Here is a 16,965-nt window from a genome sequence, read left to right on the forward strand (position 1 = left end):
GGGATGTGTTTCTCTGATCAGTCACGGGCAGGGGAGGAAGAAGGGTGACATTCAGCTTTGGGGCCTGTCCCTGACCGTCTATGGCCTGACCCAGCCATGGCAGCAGGAAGCTCTGTTTGTGCAAAGTCACCATTTGTCCCCACAGTGTCTGCACACACCAGGCTCCTCCACTCCAGGATGAATTATCCTCTGGGCAGGCGTGACACAGTCCTTGCTGGGCTTTCTCACTATATTTCACAACTGCTCTGAGTTTATAATTTTTTCAAGTCCTTTATCAAATATGTGTCATAAATACCACTGGAATCAGGAGCATTTGTCACCTAGCTGGGTTCTTTCTTGAGCTCTGGAAAAAATTATTCGGCTGTACAACCTTTCTCGGGGCTCTGATTTAATGGACTTCTCTGCTGCAAAGCCACTGAAATGCGTTGCCTTTTAATATTTGACATCTCTTCCTCTTTATTACCAACTCAGACAGCCCTTCTAGTCCAGCTGGAATGAGCCCATTAGTCTCTGACAAATAACTCGTGTCATTTGGTGAAAAATATTCAGAAGCTGGGCTGCGATGTCATCTCCAGGCTTCATTCTGTTTGTGGCCTCCCTCTTCTCTAAACAAAGCATCCAGGTCCAGGCCGACCCTCCCCAGTGTCCACTCTCCGAAGCCGCTTGGTGCTGGGTCCACAGAGCCAGGCTACCCCGCCACTTCCAGTGGGGGCTGAGCCGACACAGTTAGAGACACAGTCCGCCACTGAGTGTCAAGAATTGGGCCTCACGGCAGCATGGTTCACAGTCACCCAAAGCCGGAAGCAAGCCGGGCATCCACTCATAAATGAACAAGCAAACGAACTGTGATGCATCCATATAAAAGAATTGCATTGAGCTTTAGAAGCGGAGGGATTTCTGACCCATGTTCCAATACGGATGAACCTTGAGGGCATTATAGTAAGTTAAGTAAGCTTGCCCCAAGAAGACAAATACTGCATGATTCCACATGCACAAGGTACCCAGAGCGGTCAGATTCATAGAGATGGAAAGTAGAAGGGTCATTAAGCGGCTGTTTAATGGGAACAGAGTTGCAGTTTTGTAAGATGAAGTATTCCAGGGACTGACCGCACAACACTATAAATGTGCTTAATGCTACCGAACCATATGCCTAAAACCAGTTATGATGCTAAATTTTATTGCAATTAAAAAAAAATTAGCTTAAACACTACCCATGAAGGAGACCCTGATGAAGGGGAAGTTTCACAAGCACTTGAGCCCTATCATTTATTCATGCTTTCTGTATCAGTTAGCTCTTGCTGCGTAACAAAAAATCCCAAGATTTAGTGGCTTAAGTCAACCACCACTGATCTGGATTATGATTCTCATCTGCTCTTGGGGCTGGGCTCAGCTGTTCTAGGTCAGGCTTAGCTGATATTGTGAGGGCTGGCCAGTGTGAATGACTCATCTCTGCTCCACGTGGCCTATTATCCTCCAAAAGAGTCGCTCTGGCTTGTTCATAGGGTAGTAGGGGCAGGGGTCCAAGAGTGTGAGCTGAAGCAAGCAAGTTTTCTTGAGGCTGTGGCTCACACTCACACAATGTCCTTTCAACCCCAGTCCATGGCAAAGCAAGTCACAAGGGCAATGAAGATTGAGACGGTGGGGAAAAGAACTTCACCCCTTGGTGGGAGGGGAGACAAAGAAATTTGTCTTCTACCACACCAGCTGTGTATATGCCAGGCCCTGTGATAAATGTTGAACATAAAAATATAAATAAATCACAGTCACGTGCAAGAGACAGACATGTAAATAAGTAATTACAATGCACAGGGTGCTCTGAAGACGTAAGCATGGGATGCTGTGGGAGCATGGAGGAGGGTGGGGGAGGAGGAGGGGAAGGAGGCAGAGGCTTGGGACCCAGTAACACCTTAACTGGTATTACAGGACAAAATGGTAATTAGCCAGAAGAAGAAGGAAGGGAGAGAGATTGGGGCAGGGAGAAGGGTGAGGGCTGGGAGGGGACATGCCTGGGGTACAGGGAGGCTTCAGCGGGGCGTGGAGGAGCCTTGCTCCCCCTGCTCAGCCTTGAAGGGTTTATTTAATCCAGGAGGGGTTGCCAGGTTGCTGGGTGGCTTAGGGCTGGAAACAGCCAGATGTCAGTGGCTCAGACAGAGCCTAGTTGTTCCTGAGGCCTGGAGAGAATGGACAGCAGAGCTTTCTAGGCAGTAAAGGAGGTGGGCTTGGTGTGGGGAGGAGAGGAATCAGAGGGGGGAGATTCAGTGACCTGGACCTGTGAGAGTTCCCCACTGAGGGGCAAGGCCAAGGGCAAAGGGCAGCCACTCTGTGGCCAGGTGAAGGCAAGGCATCCTGCGGACACAGGTGGGACATCCCACCCAAAACCTGGGAGGCCAGAAAACAGTTCTCCGATGTCAGCCAAAAAGGAAGGACCGTAGGTCAGGACTTTCCCCCTCCTCCCCAAGCCTGAAACAGTCAGATTCTGCCGGGTGCTGGGGTGCTACCAGGGTCTACCCCGAAGGTCCAGCCTCTGCCGGGCTCTGTCCTGACGCCTGCAGACTGGGCACAGCACGGCTGGTTGGAAAGCTTCCCCAGGACCCCATGTTCCTCCGAGCCCCTCGCACATTAAGTGGTTGTCCTCAGCCAAGACAGTGGGCTAGGCAGGAGGGCGGCTTGTGCCTGGAGCCAGTGCTGGCTTCCTCCCGTGGATCCTGGGACGTGCTGTCCCAAAACAAGGGCTCCCTCCAGCTGGGCGCTCAGCCGGCCGCAGTAGGCACACACCGCCTGATCGAAACCTTGAATGCACTTGGGTCCCTGCTGTGAAAAGGAATCCCCTGGTGAGCACTTTCATAAATTGAAAATTTTTTCCGAAACTGAGTAATCCTGCCCAGCTATTAAATCCAGATTTCCACAAAGCGAGAGTAGAAAGCGCTTGCGTTTCGATGGTGACCTGGATCTCCCAGCACCTCCTAGATCCAGCCAGGAATCCCAGGGCAGCAGGCAGCGCTGCAGGGCTGGGGCTGCACATGTCATCTTTGCCGGGTCAGAGCTTTCAGAAACAATCAGAATGCTTTGGGCCCAGGAGGAGTGGTATTTTGTAACCACTGTGTTTTCCCAGCCCCCAGGGCTTGGTTAACTCAGCAGGCGTGTGGGGCTGCATCTATCACTCCCTGAAGCCTGACAGCTGGGAGGCACCCGGCAGGTGCCTCTCGGTGCTTGAAGGGACTGAGAACCTAAAGCTGGCGCAGCTTGCCCAGGGTCACGCAGCCAATTAGTGGCAAAGCTGGAACAAGAACCAGGATCCAGGTCTTTGGAACACCAGCCCAGAACTCTTTAACCCCCACATGACTTCACTCAAAAAGCTGACATCACCACCTGGCTCCTGTTTCGGGAATGAATTCAGTTCGTGGCTCTTCTTGGAGCTGCTCTGTGAGCGTAGCGAGCGGTTTAGCCTGAACCCACCCGAGCCTGCGGGCTCCCCGACCACGTCGTGTCCCTGCCCGAGCCACGGGCTTAGGTTGCAGGTTCCACTGCCTCGCCTCCTGCCCGGGCCGCAGACGCGTCCTGCCTCCTGCCCCTCGCCCCGAAGCGTCTCATAGGCCCAAACCCCAACCTCAAATTGAGCTCAGCACCCCCTCCCTTCCCGCCATCTCCTGCAAGTGGTCCTCGCACCTGCTGGCCTCCCTCTTCCTTCCAGCACTAAGGGCCGTAGTTTCCCAGCCTAAATACTTGTCTTTCTCTGTCCTCTGTCACCACTGCCATTCAGGCCTTTGTCCCTCCTCACTTAGATCATGGAGCCGTCACCACCATTGACAATGACATCGTGCCTGCCACCCGTTGAGGCCCACGGAACAGTTTACCATGGGCTAGCTCATTTAACTTCAATATAGGAGAAACTGAGGCTTCAGGGACGCTTTCCCAGGGTCACACAGCTGATAGTAGGCAGAGTTCAGGTTCTCCCCCAGGCCTGGCTCTGAGGCCCAGCGCTCCCCCACCTCCTTCCTGGCCTCCAGCCTCCAGCCTACCCAGTTCCTCCCGGTCCCACCCCTAAGGGGGCTGCCAGAGTGATTCATTTGGCACCCGGGTCCAAACCTGTCGCTCCCCTGAACAGAATCCCATGGCTCCCTGGTGCCCACAAGACTCACCGGAGCCCCCTTCCAAGGCTCTTGACGTCTGACCCCGCCTGCCGCCCCCATCGTTGCTTTGTTCCCTGTCGGCCCCACAGGATCCCTCCACACCCTCCACCTGGTGCTTCAGGCGCTGCTGGTCTCCCTCGTCCAGGTCGGAGCACACCCGCAGGGAGCTTTCTGGAGGCCCCAGCCAGCGCCCCCAACACACCCCTGCAGGTGCCCGGCCTGATGTAGGCTTCGTGGTGTGGTCAGTGATTCAGCTCTGCCTGCACAACTCAGACCTCTCTCTCTCTATGTGCCTTGGTCTTCAGCAGAACCAGAGCCCGGGATGTCCTTGCCAAGAAGGACTTACCTGACCTCACAGCCCCCGAGCCCACAGTCCCCTGCCTGAGCCTGAGCTCGGGGATTTTCACCAGGCTCTGCGAATAGAGCGGGAGCCTCCAGCTTCGTTCTGCTGACATACAGACAGAGGCTCAGAGAGCACAAGGGCTTTTCCGAGGACGCACAGCTGTCAGAGGCAGGGTGGGGCTCAGAAGGGAGTCTTGACAGGCAGCTGATGTCAGCCCATGTGGACAGAGATGACAGTCAGGCTGGAGCAGAGCATGCTGGAGGATGATTCCAGAACACCAGCCTGGGGGCAGCATCGACCCGGAGGGCTCAGGGCGATGGTGGGGGACTTGGAAGCAGGGCTCAGTTCTGCAGAACCCCTTTCCTATTCACCTGCCAAAGGACATAACCCTGCCTGACAATGGTCTCGGTCATTCTGGCCAAGAATCTGGGCCTCTGATGTCCAGCAACCAGCAACTAAGGACCCCAGGGGGGCAGGCAGGCAAGGCAAGGCTAGTGGGAACATTGGTCATCGGAAGGCCCTAACTTTCGAAAATGGGAGTTTGTATCAGCGAATCAAGGTACCTGTCAGGCTCTCCTCCTTCCCCCTTCTGAGCCTTGAGGAGGGTCTGGGAGACATCCCCAGGTTCGGAGCCCACGGGCATGGGGCACTCTCTGGGCCGGCCCTAGGTGGCCAAGACACCAGGCAAAGGTAGGTGTGCATCAGGGTGGGAAAGGCTCCGGAGGCCACTTTCTGGGAACTGCTGGGGGCTGCAAGCCAGGCTCTCCCATGCTGAAGCCTCAGCTGAAGGTGGGAGTCTGGAGAGAATGACCCAAGGAAATGGGAGGAGGTGCGCCCAGCCCCCACTTCCTGCCAGCCTTCCCCGGCAGTCCCAGAGTGTGCACGGAAGAAGTGCTTGGCAGACCCCCATTCCACCCCCTCCTTCCTTGGAGGGAGGGAGAAAAGCTCACCCTGTGCCATGGCTTGAGTGTCTAACATAAGGGATGCTGTTTTTGCAGGTTCTGTGGTTTTTATTCCTTTGATCCATATGCAGCCCATCTTGCATCACAATGCCATGCTTTACTTGGCATCCAATGCATCAGCACTCATTGGCATTTGGAGAACTTGTTCTGTAGTTATATGACAGTTTCAGTTGTCTGTGATAATGTATTCTCTGTGTTTCCAGTTGTCAGTATGGGAATCTTTTCCCCCAGCCTTTCAATTTCTGCATTTTATATATATATATATATATATATATATATATATATATATATATATTTTATTTTTGGTATTGTATTGTTTTGGTTTGGGGTTTTTTGTTTGTTTGTTCGGTTGGTTTATGTTTTTTTTTTTGTTTTGTTTTGTTTTTGCTTTTGGAAAGTTGTCATTCCTTTGGTTCTGTTGCCCCTCCCAGTTGCTGCTTGTTGACACATACTGTTCGTGACTTCTTTTGACTGTCAGTGTTGAGCCAGTCTTGCCAAGAAACAGTATCAAGTATTTTCCGATTTCTCTACTTCTTGAAAGAAAAATTTTTAATTAAGAAAAAAAAAAAAAAAACCTCTTAATGGGAACCTGGCCCTGTCTGTCTTCTCTGTTCTGCAGAAATGTTGAAGGAATTGAACCAGCAACGCAGAGCGAAAGCGTTTACAGACCTGAAAATTGTTGTTGAAGGCAGAGAGTTTGAAGTCCACCAAAATGTTCTAGCTTCCTGCAGCTTGTATTTCAAGGACCTGATTCAAAGGTTTGCCTTCCTTCCAGCTGTGGTCGGGTCTGTTCCTTTGTAGGACGCTTTTGTGTCGCTTTTCTCCTCCCCTCTCTTGCAGGTTCCTGAAGCGTGACTCCCTGTCACAGAGCCAGTAGCCATCTCTCCTCCCCCCCCCTCCACCCCCGAGTGCCCTTTCTCACATACAGCCCCAGAGCAGCCACTGCCCCCAGCCCGTCCCACGCAGCTTTGCTGGTCACCAGGGGCCTCTGCCAGCCGTAGACAACACCCCCGCCCTGCCCCGAGGATCCCGAGTTCTCAGTGGCTCACAAGCCCTCCCTGAGATTAGGAGGACTGCGGACTCCACTTTAAGGGACCCCGGCACACTGTCCCCACTGGTTCAGCACAGGGGCCCAGGCACCATCATTGCTGCTGTCGATAGTGACCTTAATGCCAGGAAAGCACATCGACCAGGCTGTCCCCCGCTGAGGAGCACAAGGCGCCCACGGTGCCGCTTTTCCACAGCTTGAGTTGGGGAGAAGAGACTTGTAGCCAAATCCGCATTCACGCTGCATGCCTTGATACTTGTACACGGAGCCTAAACCGGCGTTGTCTGAGCACAGACCAGGTGTGTCCTAAACACGGTCTCTCTCAGCCTTTGCTCCTTCCCCTCCGCCCTCTGCCCCGGCTATTTCTACCTGAATGAGTTTTAATGGTGCATGAGCATCTTTTTTTTTTTCCATTATGTTGATTTTTTTTTTTTTTTTTTTTTTTTTTTTTTTTGTCTGCTTCATACCCTCGCAAAGAAGTCAGGGGCCACCTTCTAGCTCCTTAGTGAGGGAGAGCAGCCGAGGGGGCCGGCCCAGGGTAACGCTCCTGTTTCTCTCACCATCAGCAGATTAATGCCGCTGCTCATTTTGCCTTGCAGCCTCTCCGGGGCGGACGCTGAGCCGGGACTGGGCTCAGAGTGGGAGGACAGGACCTCTGCTTGCTTCCCAATGCTGTGTTTGGACTTGCCAACTAACCCCAGAGTGACTGTGTTTTGTTTCAGGATGGCACACTGGCTGGCATCTCCTTTCCAATCTGTTGTGTCCTTTCACTTAGAGCTGAGCTGCCCGGCGTGCAAGCCCCACCCAGCCGCGCTGGCCCCAGCCATGCAGGAAGGGGCAGGCTCTTTGTGACTTCCAGTCTCATGGACAGCTTGGGTCTCCCGCCCCCAGTGCTTGGGTTCTCTGTGACCAAGCACAGGGGTCAGGGGCATGAGCTCTGGGGTAAAGGGGCACGTCCAGTGGCTTCTTCGGGCCAAGGGAGGTCTTTGTGCTGCCACTCTTGGCAAATTCTGATACTGGCAGTGACCAGCATCCTAGGGCCTTGGTCCCTGCTACAGACCAGCTGGAGAGCACAGAGCGGGCAGGATGCAGGGGCAGGTTGGTACTAAGTGATGGCCCAGCCCTGGACTACAGAGGTGGGCAAGAGGAGCACAGGAGCCATTTCACTGTCTTTAGAGACCTTACACGTAAAGCCAAACTCTTGTGCACAACAGAGGACACCACTTGGTGGGAACCCAAAGTAGTGAAGGCTTTCTTAGGCCAAAAAGGAAGGAGGAAGAACATTCCAGGCAAGAGGTGGGTTGCCTGGAATGTTCTAGAATATAAGGAATGTTCTAGAATGCCCCAGACAAGTCATGGGTTGCCTGCAATGAAAAGCTGGGACAGAGGCCGTCATAAGCAGTGTGGAGGGGAAGATAGCCTTCCCAGAGATGGATGTGAGCTGGGATTAGAAAGATGGGCAAGCCCGACCCCTGGGCTAGAGCCCTGGGCTTGGTCTGAGGTTGTGGGGGCATCCAGAGCAGTGGGAAAGGGATGTCCCCCTGAAGGTGAAAGAACTGTAGGATGTGCCTCAGTGGCCCTAATCAGAAATAGAGGGCACCGCCCCCCTGCAGCTAAGAGACCTGGGTTCCACACCTGACTCTGCCACTTGTCCTACGACCCCAGGCAAGTCACATCCTCTCTTGTAGGCCTCAAGTTTTCTCATCTGTAAAGCAGGAGGTTGGTTCCAATGACATCCAGGTTTCCTTCCAGTTCCAACATTCCAGGGTGGCAGTAAGGGGATGGGCACAGCCAGCCCTGCAGAGGTTTCCCATGTGCAAGCCCCAGGATGTGAGAATGGTGAGGCCACGGGGTGCAAGGCAGGTCCAAGGACCAGTGTCAGGGCAGAGCTGGGGGCGAGGGGTGAAATGAGTGTCTGGCGTGGCAGGTTTTCATGTCTGAAGGGTGCCCTGGGACGGATGCCTGCCAGGCAACAGACAGATGGTAGACCTGAATGTAGAGAGGCCTGAGGTCTGGGGACACCCCTTCAGCGTAGAGGAGGGTCACTCAAGGAGGAGGGAAGGCCAAAGCTGAGCCCAGAGGCGCCCTTGTGGCGGAAGGTCATAATATTAATTTGCAGCCATTTTAAATTTTAGTTCCCCCTTCTTAAGCTTGGCATCCATCACCATTTCTGCCCATAGCTGCAAAGAAATTCCTGCTGTGGGGAGGAGAGCAGAGTCTGCAGAAAGCTGATTTCCTTTCTGGGCCATGTAACGTCCTGGAGAAGTTCACCCCCTAAGTGGTCAGGGAGTAGCCGGTGTCATTTCCCTGTCATTTCGGGCTGGGACCCCGGGTTCAGTGAGCTGTGGCCAGAAAAGCCCGGCGGGAGAGGCGGGGCCCTGCCTGCTGAACCCGAGGCAGGGGCTTCCCTCTCCGGCAGCTGCACTGAAGAGCCAGAGGGAGGAGGGACGGTCTGTGTCCTGGTCCTTCCTTCCATGATGGCCTCAGTGAGCACTGTCAGAACAGGTGACCCACTCTTCTCTGCCGTCCCAGGACCCGCAGACCTGGGGGCTCAGGCTGGACTCCTGCCCACCTCCGTCCTGGGGCCGGTCGTGTTCACCACTCTAGCCCCAGTGAGCCCCCTGCCCCAACCCCCAGCCACAACCCAGTGTAGAGACCCTCACCTGGAGCCCCAGGACAGACGTGGGGAAACCAAGTCATTCGGTCCTTTTTGCACAGCAAACAGCAGGAGCCCCTCTCGCAGGAAACACTAGATGAGAAGGGTCTCTATCCTGAGGAAGCCCTGAGCACAGAAATGGGGTTTAGAGCCCCCCCCGCCCCCGCCCAGCCCCGCAGAGCGCCTGACTGTAGGAAGAGGGACGTTCAGGGACGGCAGGGGTGGCAAGGCCCAGCACACGATTCAGTGTCGCTGCCCTTCCAGGCGCCAGGTGGCGATGGAGCAAACGAGGCCGGAGCCAGCCCTCAGGGGTTTTGCTTTTGGCCTGGAGCTGTCGTGGTCAGATGTGTGTTTCACAAGGACGACAGTTAGGCCGTGAGCGGCAGAGCTGGTTCTCAGTGTCCTCTCCTGACCAGCTCTCCTGCCCCCGGTCGCCAGGCCCCAGGCCAACCCCCACTCTGTGCACACACTGTCCTCACGTGTGTGTATACCTTTGGTGCGGCTGCAACAGCTTCTCTCCATAGCCTTCCCTTATTTCATTTCATTTCCCCAAGGAGCCTGTAGAAATGTCGAATGTCATCCTGAAAATCCTCCCACTAACCCTGAGAAACAAGTAGCATTAGTGTCCCCACTTTACAGATGGAGAAATTGAGGCCCAGAGGATTTTAAGGAAGCAGTAGGACTGGGATGGGAGGTCTCACTCCAAAGTTCATGCTCTTACCATCCATTTGCTAACCCAGAGAAGAGCAGAAGGGTAGTCTTTATTTGTGCGTGAAGCCTATACAGAAAGAAAGTGAAACTCAGGGTTGGTAGTGTGGACAGATAGGCGAGGAAAGGGATGCAGAGTTTGTGCGTGTATGTGTATGTTGTGTGTGTGTGTGTGTGCATGCACACTTGTGCATCTGTTGGAAACACTCGTAAACTGGCCACCAGATCTGCCCAAGAGAAAACCCAGTCCCCACCTCTGCAGTGCTCACTTGTCCCCATACCCGGCCTCGGGCATGAACAGGAGCACGGAGGAGGCTCCGGGAGGCCATCAGGAAGCGCGGAGCCATGCTGAGCCCCCTGGGCTGCCTCACCTCCCCTTTGTCACCCCATCTGAGTCCCTGTGACAATCAGGGCAGGAGGAAGAGCCGTGGCTTTGTCTTGGGATGATGCTAGGGCTGGGGCTGTGCCCTCACTGCACCTCGCCAGCCTCTAGGCTGGTGGAGGACCCCAGAACTATTGAGTGGGCTGAGCCCCGGGCTTCAGGAAGGAGGGAGGATATTTAGAGCAGACTAGAGCTAGTGGCGTTCCGGGTTTACAACCTCCCGAGCCCAGAGTCACTTCTAAACCCGGCTGAGCAGGACCTGGGTCTGCCCTGGGCATTTTGGCTAAGTGGAGATGTCTCTTCACTTATCCCCGGGAGCCAAGGAGGGCTCAGGGCCGGCTGGTGCCACGGGAGGCGTCGACTAGCCCCGTCAGAGAGGACTGGGGTTGTCCTTCGGAGAGAGCAGAGCTCCTGCCCTCCCTGCCCGTGCTTCCAAACGTGGCCCCCAAGCCGGGGTGTGGGAGGAAATGTCACACTGCAGGGGAGAGCTGTCCCTTCATCACACCAAACGGGACAGAGGCCCAGCATTCTACCTTCCAGCCAAAACCCTCATCCCACCAAGTCTGTCGGAGCCAATGACACATTTGAACTCTATTCTGTTTTTATAGTAAATGAAAGCAGATGGACACATTGATTTGTCCAAATTGATTTTCACAAGCCTCGTGTGCAGGCTCTGGGCCTCTCCCTCCATTGTTCTCTCCAGGAGAAGCAAAAGGGGTCTCCGGAGTTGAGCGGCACAGAGCCTGGACATAGGGTGACCCCACAAACACTAGGAAGGCCGTCCGCTGCCTCTCCCCTCCTTCCCCGTGAAGCTGGGCGTTTGTGGGTGCCAGTCTGCCCCCCTTTCCTGGTAGAACAGACAGGTGTGGCTGGAAGACCAGATAATAGAAGGGGAGACCCATCTCGAAGGCGAGCAGAACAGTGTGAGTTAAACCCATCGCCAAATCACCACGGATGGGCCGGAGCAGGCCAGGCCGCCCACCCTTCTTCTGCACCTGCTCCGTGGCTGCCCCCAGCCAGCGCCGCCCCACGGTTGCCTCCCAGTTATTCCAGATCGACTTGCAAAATGAAAGCATCTGATTACTGAAGTGTGTGAGGGCCCGATGAGGGACCAAAGTCTGGAGAGGGCAGTTCTTATCCAGGTGAGCAAACTGCTGACAGCGGGGTCCCAAATGGTCTATAATGGGGATGTGGCGTTCCCGGCCCATCCAGAGTCCCAGGCCTTACCAACCAGAGGCTGTGTCCCATACCCTGTGAGAAGGTGAGCCCGGGGAGCTTTGGTCTTCTGACAGAACCCACAGGGCCTGTGTGGGCTGGGTCGCAACAGCCAGCCCCATACACCCACCCCCAGAGTCAGGTTCACGGCCCAGCCTGACAAGGCTATCACTGCCGATTCCTGCCCTGCTTCTCCTCCCTCCGAGATCACATTACAACCCAGACCGCCCAGCAGCTCCCAGTGCTCCATGCTGCTAAGTGGAACAGGATGCTTGGACCCCAAGAACCAGCTTAGGACAGGGACAGAAAAAGTACTCTGTGGAGGACACAGCTCCCCATCGGTGACCAGGGCCGCCCATCAAGAGCAGTGCCTCCCAGAGATCCCAGTTCATAGGGAAGAGACCTAAGGATCCCTGAGGTCCAGTCCCAAGACCGTCTGAGGGTCAGCGATAGAAAGTCACCACAGGCCTCCCTCGGCCCCACAGCTGTGTGGACAGTAAACACATACGTGCAGATGAGCTACATAAGACTCCCAGCCGGGGGCCTCCCCACTACAGATCTCGAACTCAGCCACCCAACAAAGCTTCCATGACGTTCCCAAATATTCTGCCACAACCAAGGGGAATGGTCATTCTGCCCGTGGCGTGGCATCTGGCCCCAGGGGCCTCCACCCACTCCCTGAATTCCTTTGCCCAGCAGCCCCCAGCTTCCCATGGGCAGCCCTCCCAGGGGTGCTGAAGGAGCGGCCGCAGCTGTGCATCACAGGGACCGTGGGCCTCACCAGGCCTGGACCGCACCTGTGATGACCAACAACACCCCACGGGCCTCCTCACATCATCCCCACACTCCTTGGCCATGCAGGCAGCATGCTGTCCTTGGGGTCCTCTCCTCGGCTCAGGCTCGGGGCAGGACAAGCATCTCCCACAAGCATAGCCACACGTGTCCCACCAGACTCCACACTCAGGGCCGTGAGCCCCCCACCCCAGCCTTCCATCTGCCCAACACCCCTCCCCACAGGGTCAGGCTGGGGGTTCTCGGGGTCATGTATCATGTGTGTGTGTGCGTGTGCATGCGCGTGTGTGTGTGTGCACGCGCACAGCTGAAGTCCACCCCAGCTCGTCACCGAGTTGGATCTCCTCTGCAGCAGAACCGTAGGTGGACAGGAGGGCTGACCCGAGGTGGAAGTAGCAGTGGCTGGGGGAACTTGGGAGAATGTGAGCAGCCTGACTTTGGCCTCGTAGGCCCTGCCCTGGCTGTGGCCCAGTGGGACCTCCGCAGAGTATGAAGGGTGTGAGGAAAAAAGACCAGGCAGCAGCATGTAGGAACGAAAGCAGAGACCGCCAAGCCCGAGTAAGAGGTTGACCAGATGGCCCTGGAGGAGTTCGATTTCTGTGCTTTCAAGTGATCCCATAATGAACTATTTTTATACTTAACAAACTTACCCAGGCATGAAAATCTGTCCCGACAGCAGTGTTAACGCAGTGTGTTAAGTCACCTGAAAAGTCACACACCCCGTGTATGTCTAGGGTTTGAGAAGGGGCTATGCTCAGACCCTCGGCTTAGCTAGCACTGTTCCCTCTCAGCTTTCCCGCCAAGCCTGGAGGCAGGGCCCCTGCGGACCCTGGTGGCATGAGCCATGCTGTGGGGAGGGGAGCCCCGAACCATGAGTCGCAGCTCATCTGCTCACTGCCCTGTCTTATTGGTGCCTTAAAAGCCCTTGGTGGCCAGACTGCAGAAAATGTTGCTCTCATGGGGGCATTTCAGGTTCTGTGGGGTAGAGCAGAGTCTCCTGGGCAAGGCGTTTTCCAGCCTCTGTTGTACAAACTCTCCATGGAACTTTAGACTTCATCCAGTTCAGTCCTCTTGTTTTGCAGAAGAGGAGCCTGAGGGCCAGAGAGGCAAGGTGGCCCGCCTGTCAGTGGCAGGGCAGGGGCATGCAGGTCCCCTAGCTCCCTCCCCACACAGGAGTCAGCCTCTCTCGGGGGCTGCAGCTGCTGGACACCCCCACACTCCCACTGTTGGCCACAGGGGCGCCCAAGGGACCTGTCACGAGAGTCTTGCCCCCTGGCCTCCTCTGGAGGAGAGAGATGGCAGGGGTCATTGCCCAGCTCAGGCAGGACCAAGCAGGATTGGTCAGAGTGGCCGAGATGGGGTGCCAAGCCAATCACCTCTGAAAAACCTGCCTCCTGACTCTTAACGCTCTGGGTGTCTTTCCTCCTGGTCACTTCGGTATCACGTGATTTTTGCTTCATCTTATCTGTTTCCTTCCAGGTCCAGCTTTAGGGCGCGGCTGCCAGGCCTTAGGAGCCTTTGCAATGGTTTCGTATTTCTATAGACACCAGATATGAACATATTTATATATCTGTGTCCCTCCCCCTGCTCCCCCCAGTTCACAAGCCCGATGCACACTCTACACGCAGGCCACTCTGACTTCTGACCCCGTGTTCCATGTGGCAGGAGGGCCCCGCCCCGGGCCAGGTCCCAGGTCATGGCTGCTGGCTGTCTGTGGCGGAAGTCCTTGGTTGCTCCCCTTCCCCTCCCCCCAGCTCTAACCATTCTGTCCGTCTATCTCGTCTCGTCCTCAGTTTCAAAGCAATGTCATGAAGGGCTTCCTTTCCATGCCTAAAAGGAAACAATATGTTTTTGGGGTTGGAGTCAGGGTTCCGGGACAGCTTGGGGCGATCGAGGGGCGTCTCTGGATTGGCCGTGTTCACCGCCAGCTGGGGGCCCAGTCACACGGGCCCCCCCCCCCGCCCCCCGGGCCGGGACACAGGAGCCAGCTTCAGGGCGGAGCCGTATTGTTTCCCTTTGAGGCCAGTCCCGGTCCTTGCCCCCACCCACAGCTCATGCTTCTTGATTTGCATCTTTTTTTGCATGGACATGCCACGTAGTGATAAGCAGGGTTTTCTGTTCTTTCGGGCATCTCTGGTCAGACTCTTCTCTTTCAGATCCTGTGTCAGGCCGTTAGGTTCAGGAGTGTCATTGCTGTGTCCCTTGAGTCCTAAAATGAAGGGCGTGGCCGAGGCGTGCAGAGAGATGTAGCCCTGTGAGGAGGCGGCGCCGTGGCCGCAGGGTGGCAGGTAAGGGACACCCTGGTCTCTGTGCCTAGGTCGGTGCCAGACGGCAGCCAGTGCGGCCGGGAGAAGCTGGAGCTCGTCCTGTCCAACCTGCAGGCCGACGTCCTCGAGCTGCTGCTGGAGTTTGTGTACACGGGCTCCCTGGTCATCGACTCCGCCAACGCCAAGACGCTGCTGGAGGCGGCCAGCAAGTTCCAGTTCCACACCTTCTGCAAAGTCTGTGTGTCCTTTCTCGGTGAGTCCGGGCAGGGGGGCATGGGTTGCCTGGAGGGAATGGCGTGGATGGGTCCACTGGGTGGCTCAGTGGGTTAAGCGTCTGCCTTCGGCTCAGGTCATGATCCTGAGGTCCTGGGATCGAGCCCCACATCGGGCTCTCTGCTCAGTGGGGAGCCTGCTTCTCCCTCTCCCTCTGCCTGCTACTCTGCCTACTTGTGCTCTCCATTTCTCTGTCAAATAAATAAATAAAATCTTAAAAAAAAAAAAAAAGAAGAAAGAAAAAGAAAATTTGAACAACTGTATTCTGGCACAGACCCAGACATGTCCAGGCTAGAATAACCATTAGCCAGACCTCAGGAGAGCCTGCTAGACTGTTGCGAGGCCTAGAGGAGAGGATGGGTGAGGCTGAGGCCCGTGGGAGGTGGCCGGTGGGCCTGGGAGGGGAGTAACTGCTTGGGCGATCCTAAAGTGAGAGCCTGTCCCAGTTTCCACACAACCCTCGCTCCCAGCCCAGGCCCAAGCTCTGAGGCCCACAGCCCTGAGGGAGGACCAGGCCTCGCACTGACGCCCCATGCCTCACTCTGTCCTTCTGGTGGGACCTGCCGGAGTGGATCGAGGCCTGGGGGGAGACAGCATGCGGCAGGGCAGAGGAAAACCCAGAGGGTCGATCCACAGCCCAAGGGATGCGGGGACCCCGGATGCTGAAGGCAAGTCACAAGAAGGATGCAGGCTCCAAGAGGGATCCAGAGTGTCAGGTGATAGGAACAGAGGGCCACCCTTCCAGGGCCCTGTGGTCAGTGGACCTATGCTCTTGCCCCCAGAGAAGCAGCTGACGGCCAGCAACTGCCTGGGGGTCCTGGCCATGGCCGAGGCCATGCAGTGCAGTGAGCTCTACCACATGGCCAAGGCCTTCGCGCTGCAGATCTTCCCTGAGGTGGCGGCCCAGGAGGAGATCCTCAGCATCTCCAAGGATGACTTCATCGCCTACATCTCCAATGACAGCCTCAACACCAAGGCCGAGGAGCTAGTGTATGAGACTGTCATCAAATGGATCAAGAAGGACCCTGTGTCCCGGGCGCAGGTATCCCCCACCCACCCTGCTTGCCCCTTCCCCCTGTGTCTGGGGCCCTGTGCAAGGATGGCGTCAGGAGCCAGGACGAAGGGAGGTGGAGGAAGCAGGACTTCCTGGTCTGACCATCAGCGGGAGCCCAAAGGAGCCAATAGGCCTGGGCAGAGGGAGGCCAGAGCCATTCCTGTAGGCTGCAGAGAGATGAAGAGAGGGAGGAGAGACAGGAAGTCAGTCACCGGGGGGTCCCAGGGCTGGCACTGCACCTGAAGGAGACTCAGACCAGCCAGAGGCCGCAGGGCCTGCAGGGAGAAGCGGGGACCCTGGGCCTCCTGTGAGCTCAGGCCCGGCAGGAGGAGCCGTGGAAACCATGCTGGGGCTGGGAAGCCACTGCACACGTCACAGGAGGGAAGGAAAGGCCCTCAGAGGGGACAGCTGGAGAAATCGGAGCCAGAATCCAGGGCAGAAGGAAAGGAGGGCCGGGTCCCCGGGTGGGGCGTCCGAGTCACCCGAGAGCTGTCACACCCCAGCGGGGTCTCTGGGGCAGAAAGCACTGGCCGAAGGCTTTGCTCAGAGTGGAACTGCCTTGATTCTAACACGTGAGGGGCCCCCAGCGGTGAGTGCAGACACAGGTAGCTTCAGGAGTGCTCAGAGGCCGCCTGGAGAGCCGCAAAGGGGAGGTCAGAGTCAGGGAGGCCAGGACCCAGCGCTCCCAGGCAGCGAGTGCAAATGGCAAGGGTACTTCTTCGCCTGGGGAGCAAGAAGCGGCACAAGGGAGGGAAGGATGGCCCGGCGCTGGGATCAGCAGCATGGGGCGCTCCACCGGGGCCCAGCCACTGAACCCAAGAGGAGAGGGTCCTCCGACCAGGTGGGGAGGAGGCAGGGGTCACTGGTGGAGGGAGTCAGGCAGTTGGGCTGGACAGCTGTAGTAGTGACTGCCGTCCGCCACGGCCCCCACACCTGGGTCTCGGGCCCAGCGCTCTGTCTTTGTCTATGACACGCCTGTGACCAGGGTCCCCCAAGCCCCTCTAATTCGTACACCCTCAAAGCAGTACATCTTTTGTTCCTCCCTTCAGTTCTGCCCATTACCCAAAACAGAAGCCTGGATCCCTCGCATCCCTTCCATGTCCATCTGGGCTGCACGCGGCTGTCACTTTGCTTC

At 56.3% G+C, this 16,965-nt stretch overlaps 1 protein-coding gene across 3 annotated transcripts in view; it reads left to right on the forward strand.

Annotated features, from left to right (window-relative positions):
- Positions 1 to 16,965, forward strand: part of KLHL29 (kelch like family member 29) — a 297,536-nt gene that overhangs the window by 270,289 nt on the left and 10,282 nt on the right. For all 3 annotated transcript variants that reach the window (XM_032866924.1, XM_032866925.1, XM_032866923.1), the window contains 3 exons: positions 6,055 to 6,193; positions 14,554 to 14,756; positions 15,559 to 15,818. In XM_032866924.1, coding sequence (XP_032722815.1) covers positions 6,055 to 6,193; positions 14,554 to 14,756; positions 15,559 to 15,818 — 602 coding nt within the window. The remainder of the gene's footprint in view (positions 1 to 6,054; positions 6,194 to 14,553; positions 14,757 to 15,558; positions 15,819 to 16,965) is intronic.

The sequence above is a fragment of the Lontra canadensis genome, unplaced genomic scaffold (genome assembly GCF_010015895.1).
Source record: "Lontra canadensis isolate GAN:19392208 unplaced genomic scaffold, GSC_riverotter_1.0 scaffold32, whole genome shotgun sequence".
In the NCBI taxonomy this organism is placed as follows: domain Eukaryota; kingdom Metazoa; phylum Chordata; class Mammalia; order Carnivora; family Mustelidae; genus Lontra; species Lontra canadensis.